This window comes from Stylophora pistillata, chromosome 8, assembly GCF_964205215.1.
Source record: "Stylophora pistillata chromosome 8, jaStyPist1.2, whole genome shotgun sequence".
Classification (NCBI taxonomy): Eukaryota; Metazoa; Cnidaria; class Anthozoa; order Scleractinia; family Pocilloporidae; genus Stylophora; species Stylophora pistillata.
In genome coordinates, this window is record NC_142526.1 from 6272260 (window position 1) to 6282923 (window position 10664).

Below are 10664 nucleotides of genomic sequence, written 5' to 3' on the forward strand. Positions count from 1 at the left end.
TTTTAGGTTGGAGCAGTCTGCTCCAACCTAAAATACATTAGCCAGAAAAAAATAATTGTCATCAGGGTGGGGTAGGAGGTTCTTAGCAATCGATAGAAGCTTGATAGTCTCGGAGGACTTAAAATTTTAAAGGGAAGAAAATGCCGTTTGGCATTTGTTTTATCTTATTCAATTTCCTAAGCTTCGAGGTGGTCGCTACTTGTTATTTATTACGCTCCTTTTAATTGATTTAATTATTTCTTAATTGGAAATTAAATGAAAAATTTGAAGAATTGTTGCTACGAAAAACGCTATTTACACGGCCATGACAAATATCACGCGATTGTATCAGGCAACTGCAACCAAGTGATGGAGACATAGCACGTTTCTGGGCGTGCGCTTTGACTTTTAATCTGATTGCGGAGTTTGAAAAGGAGATGTCATTTATTAGGCTCATCGCAATGGTATTTAAAGCACCTCAAGTGAGTGAAATCAAGGAGAGACAGAAGAGATGTCAACATGGACATGAACTTCGTCAGTTCTCCTGCATCTCTGCCGAAGTTATTTTGTTCTAGCGCCGGAAATGTTTAACGACATGTAAAAACTTCAGTCTCTTCTCGCTGAGGCTCTCCGGCTCCCCGATAGCTCACTTGAATGGTCATACAAATTAACAGCTTTCGTGATCATTCCCCGTCACGAATACACTTCCTCCGTAACCTGTTTCAATCGCACGGTTTGTTTGACACACGCACTAGCAGTGCTGTCTCTCCCCCCCTCCCCCCCATAACTGCACGTTTGCATCACGTGAACATATATTAGAGGTAGCGGCAGGTTTGGAGTTTGTACCAACCATTGCTATTGGTAAAAGCATATGAAATGAAAACGGTCTGTGTTTTGTGAGATATTTTCTTCTATATCCAAAATGTTTTTCTTCTCTTGCAACCTTTCGCTAGTGAAATTGCTGTTCTTCTGGTTAGCATCTTGCGCGACGAAAGTCTTACCAGCGAAAAATGAAGTGCTTTATAACATTGTGATTAAAGCGGACGACAAATATAATAAATCGGTAGAACTCGTGTTTGTTGTTTTCCCGACAAGGAGCTTCTCTACAAGAGCAAGCAAAGAGCGAGACGGCTGACGCTATTTCAAATCTCTAGATCTGCAGTCAATATGTTCGATTGTTGTTAAGAGAAGATTGCAGATCTATCTTCACTCTTCACCTTCATGTTTATCTTCCACTCGGCGTTTTTCTTTTTTTTGCTTTTTTTGTTTTGTTTTGTTTTTTTTTTCCAGCTCCGGCGATATTGAAGCCTACATTACAGCACCGACACTCTTGATGTTGCCACTTTCTTATGCCGGAAAAACACTACGTAACTCGTGTACAATATAGCAAAAATATAAACATTATCACAGATGAGGGATTACTAAAAGGGTCCGCGTTGAGGTTAAAAGCTGAAAAACAGAACGCTCAAAATACTTCAGCTTTTTTTTTTCACTCGTTTGCTTTCTCTTATGACACTCATATTTCCTTCTTGATAGAAATATATAACAGCAACTGTAAAATTGTTCAACGAAACTGAGTCACCTTGGAAAACATACTAGCTACTGTTATCACAAACTAGATGTAAAGTCTTCGAAGGGAATAGTTAATTTTCTCTTTGTAACCCCGACAACTCTAACATCGTGCACTTATCAAAGTAAGTTGTTGGATCGGTTTGCTTATCAACACTTAAGTCAAAGTTTTTTAAAAAATAAACTCGATCATGAATTTTTTTTTTTTCATTTTCGACCAGTAAAGCCGACCGACGCTTAATTAAGAAAAAAAATAAAAAAACAGTTTGACTCGTAATTTCCAGTCCTAACTTTTTTATGCGCATGCGTTGTTCCAATATCAGGTAACACTAACACAGCGGTCAAAAGTTTGCGCATGTGCGAATTTTGTAATGACTAGCTGGCGTGCTGTCACACGAGCTATAAACAATAACACAAGTCCGTAACTCTCGGTGTTTTAAAAGCGTAACTTTTTCATGAAGCTCAAAGCAGAATGGTAAATCAACAGGATACCGGTACTTGTATAAGCCTTGTCTCAAGTCTGAGTTTTCATTTTCCCTACTTTTGAACGTTTCAATTTTCTTTTCTTGCTTATTTTGCGAGCTAGCGGTTACTTGTTATGTTTTCTTTGAAATTTTTCGCGGTAAATGGTGCTAGGCTGGCCAGAATCAATCCCATTGCGCATGCTCTATGATTGACCGCTGAGTTGGCAACACATAAGTCGATTTCTTCTTATCAACATCCTAGCTTTTTTGTGGCTCCATACGAATAGCTGATCACAATTTTCCCGTTTCTGGCCTCTTCCGGGCCAGGTATTAGCTCAAATTTACCAGGTGCTTCCTTATTAACAGTGCCAGTTCCCCTGGAATCATCCGTTGCACCAACTGGACTCCTCGTTTTAATCCCGTCATAAAACAGGAGCTGCGGCAAGTAGAGTTCAGAAGACGACTTCTGGCGCGGCCCCACAATGCTCTGCTGTTTCTTGTGCGTAATGTGCGGAAACCTGGTTGTACTAAATACATCTCGACTGGCGGTTTTTCCGAACGAAGAAGGATCTTTGACATTTGCTGATTTTGTAAAACCCTCCTTGATGTGTTCCGTTGGAAAGATTTGTCTGTAATTTCCAGCTAGGTGGGTAGTATCTGGCTGGACTTTCAAATGTGATTGCATGTCAGCGGTATTTTCTGTCACCTTAGCAATCAGTACTTTAGCTTCCTCGCAAAACTTTGCAGCTTGTTTTTCCAACCGCCAAAGCGCTCTATCGGAACCAAATTCTTGGACATTCTTTCTCTTGGTGTTCAATGCCGAAAACTCGCTAACTTGAAGGTCAGGTGCGACTGAAAAAGTCGATGGACATAATCGTAAGGCTTTCCCGTTATAATCTCCGACGAGGGTTACTTTATTCGTTACGTAACTCTTACGAACTGTCACTCGCGATTTAAGAGCACATCCATTCAGCCGAGTTGAGTCTTTATCAGTCCCTGTCTTCTTGTGTACGGTTTGCCGGTTTAACATACTCTTCGCCTTCGCAGTACTTCGGTTCTTGTCCAGATTTAATCCCATCTCGCAACTCTCAGGACCTTTTCCAGTGCACGAATCCCCTACTTCAGTCTCACGAGAAGTTTCCGTTGTCGTGGGAACCCTTTGCGCGTGAAGGTTTAATTCACCCTTAACATTAATATCTTTTCTACGAGCCTGGATTCTATGGTATGTTTTCTTTGTGGTAACTTCCAACGGCTCCGTCTTTTCTTTATAATCTACTTGAGATTTTGTCTTTTTCTTTTTTTCACTCTTGCATTTAGGAATAAATTTTACTTCCACCAAGCTGTTGAACCGCACTCGTTTACTCTTTTTAGCTGCGGGCTTCTCGATGCGAACTGAGCGGACTAAAACTGTCCGTAATGATGACTGGTTGCTGTCTGTCAGTTTTGCGTCTGAATGACAGGGGTCTATTTCTTCTTCCTTAAGCTCTGACATCTCTTGTAAAAGCTCAGACAAGATTTTGAAGAGCTCTCCCGCTAAAAGAGCAATCCATTCTTCACTTTTCTAACCGGCTACGAATTGCTGATTGACAAGCACCCCTTTTCCTTGCCGGGTGGTTTGCGTAGCTGCAGTAAAAGGAATGTCCGAGAAAAAGTCCTTGGGCGCTTGACAGTGTTATGCAGACGAAAGTTAGCGGGTGACCAACTACTAGTACGCTATAACGATGACTATATCAACTGTATCAACGCTATAACTTACAATAAGGCCGACTTCTTTTATGCGTGAGGCTTAATTACATCTGTGATCACTGGTTCCGTCCAACTTCGATAACGCCCTTGGAAATAGTAGAATAGCGAACGTTGCTTGCTTAATCAGAGGTAGACGATTGTTAATTAAAACAGACTGTGCTACCACTCAACAATATGGCTGAGCTGTGAGTTTGGTCAAGTACCCAATGCTAGCCTCAGGTCGTCGGTTGTTTTTTTCACTGGGAGGAACACTTAAAATTATATAGCAAACTATTTCTAAGAAACGTGATTGTTGCCAAAGTTTCTCGACGTATACAACTGCTATTAATCTGCTGTTAACGAGATTCTTGCGTAACCCCTTAACTCTACAAGACACTCTTTAAATGAGGTGAAAGATATAATAACTGTTTTGTCTCTTGTCATTGCATCAGTTTAGCACGTCCTGTTCTGTTAGATCACGCTGAAGTAAATACCGCAGTCTATTTTCCGGTCAGTGTTGCTCCCGAGAGGCAAGTTAGAAGGTACAGCCACGACCGAGTTTCACGCTCGATCAAATAATTATCAGATCTCTTTTCGGAGCCACTTTTTGATATATGAGTTTGTTTTTGTAGAATAGCAGTTACTCAACAACGTAACTATGGGTTGCCTCCGTTTAAAACTGACCAATCTAGATGTGTTCGGATCAAACTTCTTCTCAGTGAAGGAGATTTCGTCGTCCTTCCATTTTTTGTGGCATGTTGGTGTAAAATATCTTCGTAGTTACGAACTCTTCAGCTGTTTTGACGCATAAGTTATAACTTTTCCGCGACACGCCGTAAAGGACACCGTCTGAAATTACAAGAGTTAGACAAGAAACTTGAACCAGACACGCGTTTGGGTGCCTTTATAATTATGAGGACACTAATCTGAACGCAATTAATCAAAGCTTTTCTTTTAAAGCAAAGCTTAACGTTCAGTGCTCTAGCAATTATTACGTTAAAGAGACAATGGAAAATGTTGGGCGCCCGAGAACGAGACAAAAGAGAAGCAGTTGTCCTATACGTTTGAGTTGCTCACCATAATGTATGTTTCTGTGAAGGCCGGTATGCAAGATCCTATTTCTTGTAATCTTCAACAGAAAGAAATCAATATTCAGAGTTTGATTCCCTAACACCCTTGTATCTAGCAAACTAATAACCTCGTTCTTAATTAGGTCAAATTAAACACACTTAGCTAAGAACGCCTTCTCCGTATTAAACGAAACTGACAGTTGCTCGTCTTAACTTAATCCCAAAGATTCCCTGTAAAGCATTGAACCTCGAATACAACTTGGTTCATCAGCGAATTTTCAGATTTTTTTTTTCATGTAATATTTTGCAAAGTTCCAGGAGGGGAAAATGTCGAATCCTGGGTTGACCCTTAAAATTACATAATTGACCAAAACTGAATTTCTCCTTACAATTTTAATACAGCATCAAGCAGACGAGTGATGAGAATGAAGACAAATATCAGTTAGAGGAGATTATAGGTTCAGATCAGTCCAATGCCAAATTTTCGAAAACTAAGATCATAAGAATTGTTTGGTAGATGGTAAGGAGATTTGAAAGTCATGGTTTGTTCGGTTTTCATTTACAAAAGGCGTGTCAAACGTTAAAACAGGGTTAAGTCGAAAAGCTGGATAAAGTACATCATTTGTATGAACTCATGGACTCAAGGGTTCGTAATTAATTAATGAATTTGACGTCATGTAGATCCGCTAACAGCCGCTAATTCGACACTAATCCGCTAATATCGATCACAGTCAAAATTCCTGTGCCCTTCATTTGTGCGCACAACATATGGATTGTGGTGCGCGCGAGAGAAACCTTGTCAAACTTTTCATCAGAGCTGTTTTTAAGTGTGAAATGCTCAGCAGGCAACCGTGGACGATACTCGTACTCTTGTACGTTGGATCAGCGATGATCTGATCGGCCCAAAATAACGAATATGAAATATAAATATCGAGGCAAGACCGATACAACGTAGACAAGTAAATTTTTAAGACGGAGCACTATATTTCGGCTGGCCAAACCATCCTTCTTCAGGTGCAGTGGGAATTAACAGAGAATTGGGATGATGCTTCATAGATAGCTGTATGATGTAACAGCGGAAATATGTAAAACTAATTTGATTGACAATGAGATAACAATAAAAATAGAAATAGTGAGCAAAAATAGAAATGAAGTAAGGTAAATTGGATAAATAACTAGAAACTAATACATTTCTTCGCGAGCGTTAAGGCCATCTGGATAAATAGTGTTGCCTCTTGAAATTAAAAAAGCTTCCCTGGACTTGCGTATCGAGTCTCTCTTGGAAAACACTTTTTCGATGGCGATTAGCTCCATGTCGTGAGCAGAGTGGTTAGGAGAGGAAATGAAGTGTTCTGCCGCTGTAGTAGGTTTAGATTTAGAGTTAGGTTTATCGATGGTACGGCGGTGTTCATTGAAACGGTCTTTTAAACGTCGTTTAGTTTCTCCTATGTATTGTAAGTTACAGCGGTTACACTGAATAAAGTAGATAAGGTTTTTAGTGTCACAGGTCAAGTGAGATTTAATGGTACGTGTTTCGCCGGTAGAAAAAAAGGTATAGTTAGTAAGACCGTCAGAGATGCAAGTAGCGCAGTTTCTACCACAACGGAAAGAGCCGGGGGGGGAGTTGAGGATGGGAAGTGGTAGAATTAGAGGGGAGTTTGGCTGTTACTAATGTGATACAATGAATATATGAACTTCATATATTCATTGTATCTGATTTATCATTACGGGTTTATTACGAATCAACTTAACGGCCTGCTTCCAGTTGGCTTGTTAGCTCAATTGGTAGAGCGCTGCACTAGTATCGCAGAGGTCAGTGGTTCGAATCCCGTACAGGCCTGATTTTTTTCAGGTCTGATTTTCGCTATTGCATAAATAGCGCTATCTACTGCGAAGGATAGTGCATCATACGTGAACCTCTTTTAATACGCTGTTAGCAACGACTGATCCCCCCACGCTCCCCGTGAATATCATGTGATCCCCGACCCCCCCTCCGGTATTAAATAATGATTGTCCCCTAATTCTATGTTTTCTTCTGGGGATGTTAAGTAACTTTTCGACCTCTCCTTTCCTTAGTCACCAGTCCCTCATATACAGCGCGGTTTTACATACATACTCGTGCCCAGGCGCTGCTGCAGTATTTCTGTAGGCTCGACACTAATTTGTTTGCTCGTCTGTTTTCATCATCATGCTTCCCTGACAATTCCCCAGTACCAGCTCCCATTCATGGAGCTAGAGAAGTCTCGTTCCCTGACTAGGTGAAGAGGGGCGGTATAAAAGTGTTTTGCCTAAGAACAAGACATGTTGACCCGACCATAAGGCCACCGTGTCTCCCACAGAATTATTAGGGAGTTTCAGAAACGATGACAGCGATGCCGTGGATAACGCCGGTTCAAAAATGAACTTATATTTTACCTACGAATCTCGCGATACTCTACAGTCATTTAGTTTGTTTTTAACTGTCAAAACTATCGCGAAACTGGGTAGGAATATGGAAATTAGACAAATAAATAATAATAATGATAAAAAAAAATCGTCGTCGTTTACGTTCTCCAGTCATCGTAAAGTTTGCTCATTTCACGTTGTTGTTTTGCAGAGGACGCAAATAAATTTACAAATATTTATAACGTTTGTGCGCAGCCTCTGTTCTGCTCATTTAATCTTTTGTTTAACGACGTTCCCGTTGCCGCTGTCGTCGTGGTTTTTCCTAAACTCCCCACAAGGAACAGACATCGAAAATGAATCAGCTAAGACAATAAATGCAAATGATGACGACGAATTCCGACGTGACAATGATAATGGTAATGATTTTAATTGAAATGCATAAATGGCTATCATGAGATAACAGAATTCTATTCTATTTACATTTAACTATTACATTTCACTCTACTCTTTCGGATTAAACTTTTTTCTTCAAATTTCAACAATCATAAAAGGCTTATCAAACTTTGCCTGGTAACACTAATCTTTTTTTTTTCGTAAATCAACTTTGCTATCTTCATAAGTGAATAACTGAGATAAAATTTGTCTTAAAGTGAACATTTTTCCATGAAAACTGATAGTGTAAGTAAATAATAATAATAATAATAATAATAATAAAAATAATAAATAGATGCTTATAGGGCGCATTTCCGATCTCAATGCGCCTAACAACAGATTATTAAGACAAAAGAATAAGTAATTATTAACAGTAATGTTTTTTTAAACAAAAATGTCTTAAGCCTAGTTTTGAATGTTTCTACTGTTTCCGCTCTTTTAATATATTCGGGAATTGAGTTCCATAGTTTCGGTGCAGATACTGAAAAAGCGCGTCCACCATAGGAATTGGATATAATAGGTGGGATGCGTAACTGTAAACGAGTTGATGATCTCTGTGTTCTTGATGGGTGGTATTCTTGTATAATAGGTTCTAAATAACTAGTAGGTTGCTCATTTAAGAACTTATGAGAGAATATCATGTGGTCTATAGCCAAGGTATAGCCAAGGTAAGTTGGATCCTGGAAGCTCAAATCTGATGTCTCCATAAGTACTTTGACTTAATCTTATTTAGAGTAACGTCCTAACTACTGAAAACTTTTGACGGGCTTAAACGTGTTTGAGAGCTGTTTTCGGTTAAACACCGTATTTAAATTTGTTTTCTTCATAGAAGTTGCTTCTTGGAAGCCGACGTTTGTCGAATTCGAATTCAACACATTAAAAATACAAGCTAATGACTACTTGAATCCTATATAAAAATTCAATTTTTTAGTTCTCCTTTTCTACACGATTTTCATCCATGCAGTCAAACCCGGTTAAACTAGACACGTCAGTGTTGATGCGATTGAGGTATTGATACTGAAAATATAGCTCCTTCATGATCGGCCACCAACTGTTAAGAGTCGGTCGATCAAATCAGAGAACACCACCGATGTATTAGTAAAGTATGCTGCTTGGTATTACTGATGGCATAGAGCGCCCTCTCGTTAGAACAGGTGGTGTTTTATCTGACCGCAAGGTAATCGTATTTTCTCTCGGACTCCATGCGGAGATCGGACACGAGCCATCAAAATCTGAGGAAAGTTCGCTAAATTTAGAATCACTTTCCCTGTCCGGGTTTTGTTTATTTTCTCTCGATTTTTTATCCCATGTCCTTATAGAACTATCCGACAGCCTTCTTTGAGGTATTTCTCTATCACTTTCCCTAGAAAGGGAGTTGAGAAGTTCCAAAGCCGTAGTCCTGTTTTCACGTGTGTCTTTTATAGTACTGTGAAGTCCATTATCCAAAGTTGGTTTGCGTCTAGGTCTTTGCAACGCGTTTTCGATCGCCTTTTTAAGATCTGGCGTATATGGAATTTTTGGTAAAACAAGGCCAAGGTTTTGCAGTTCTTGGGAAGGTCGATGATACAGTTTCAATTTCCGTTCACCCGGAGGCGTCGAGTTTGTAACGCTAGCATTTTCTCTTCCTTCTATATGTCGCGCAGTTTTTCTACCATTGTTGGTTTTCACACTGAGCGTAGAACCTGGTCTTCTATTATCTGAAAGCTTCCCGTTCGACTCGCGATTCGACACAACCTTTGTCGCTCTGTCTTTAGTTTTGTTTTGTTTACCTCGAGTCACTTCAAACCGGCGTTCTGCGACAGCACGATTTCTCTGTTTGTTCACCGGTCCTTCGATGTTTTTCGCAGTGGCAGTTTTACATTTGCTCAGTCGATCCCATTTGCTTGGAATAAGAAAAACCTCCTCGTTTAAGTCGAACCGCACTTTTTTCGTGAATTCTGAATCTTTTTTCCCTTCCATGACGGTTCGTAACGAGCGTAAAATATTTATGAAAGACTCCGAAACTCTCGCCAAGCTTTGTCTTCCAAAACTTCAAAGTCTGTCACTTTCTCTGCAGCTTTTTAGCGCACGTATGACAGTTCTATAAAAGCCTTGTTTTCATCCTACGTAAACATTTCTTCAGTGGTTTACTTTCACTATATTGGCATCTGGCTCAATGCTTTAAAAGCTCTTAAGTCTTTGACAGGATGTAGATCAGTTATGAAAGCTGAAGCAGTGCTTAATTTACGTAACAGAGAAGTAATAAGCGCTTGAAAAAATATTTCCTTTTGGGGTAGATGAAGAAGTGATTATAATGTAGTTCTGTTCATTAGGCATCTGCTAGTAGAGCTTTTACCAAAAAGTGTCTGGAAAAAATCTAATTGGAACGAAGGTATTTGTGAGACTATCGAAGTTTTAATAGCAGTGTCATGACAATTCCTTCGACGTCAAAATTCTTACTAAATAATGCATGCGGTTTTCAACTTCTAATCCGTTAAACACAGTGTCTTTTCTAGTTCTTTGTAAGCTGTACAAAGCATTGCAGAAATTATGTCCAGAGGCAATTACGTCAACGTATCTTTGACGTATTAATGAGGTCTCATCAGAGAATAAGGGAAATAACTTCTTTCTTAAATTATTATCACTCGCCAGAAAAAATTAGCGAGGCTAACGCAAATTGAGATTTTTCAGCTTTGATGAAAACACTATGGTGTGAAGAAAACAGGCTTAAGAAAGATAAACAACCGCTCTGAAAAGATGAACAAGTTAATTAGATTTCTATGCTAATCTATAATGGTAATGTCGGGTTTTGTCATCTCTGAGCTTTCTTTAATCTCCTTTCGCGACTCGCTCTGTACACTAATTAGACAAAAACATATTTTTGTCCTCGCACTTCTAATTAAGGACAGTTGAAATTCGCCGAAGATTTCATTTTGTAAAGAAAGATAGACCATACATATCATTAACAGTTGGGGGAAAAAAGGGGAGGAAAAAAGCGTTTGTTTTTGTGTAACTAACGTTTGAATAAAAGATTTTGTCCATACTTGAAAAAAATTAAAAA

The 10664-nt window shown here is 39.3% G+C and overlaps 2 protein-coding genes across 2 annotated transcripts; both read right to left on the reverse strand.

Moving 5' to 3' along the window:
* Positions 1-404: 404 nt before the first annotated feature.
* Positions 405-5228, reverse strand: LOC111343342 (uncharacterized). The gene has a single exon (XM_088730192.1). The coding sequence runs from the start codon at positions 3502-3504 to the stop codon at positions 2263-2265; it is 1242 nt and encodes a 413-aa protein (XP_088586318.1). The 5' UTR covers positions 3505-5228; the 3' UTR covers positions 405-2262.
* Positions 5229-7598: 2370 nt separating this feature from the next.
* LOC111343341 (uncharacterized) lies at positions 7599-9974 on the reverse strand. The gene has a single exon (XM_022950500.2). It carries the CDS (start codon positions 9581-9583, stop codon positions 8720-8722), a length of 864 nt encoding a protein of 287 aa, XP_022806235.2. The 5' UTR covers positions 9584-9974; the 3' UTR covers positions 7599-8719.
* Between the last annotated feature and the right edge of the window lie 690 nt (positions 9975-10664).

Coding starts and splice junctions, on each gene's coding strand:
- LOC111343342 (XM_088730192.1), bottom strand. CDS start 3,504: ATGTCAGAGCTTAAGGAAGAAGAAATAGACCCCTGTCATTCAGACGCA.
- LOC111343341 (XM_022950500.2), bottom strand. CDS start 9,583: ATGGAAGGGAAAAAAGATTCAGAATTCACGAAAAAAGTGCGGTTCGAC.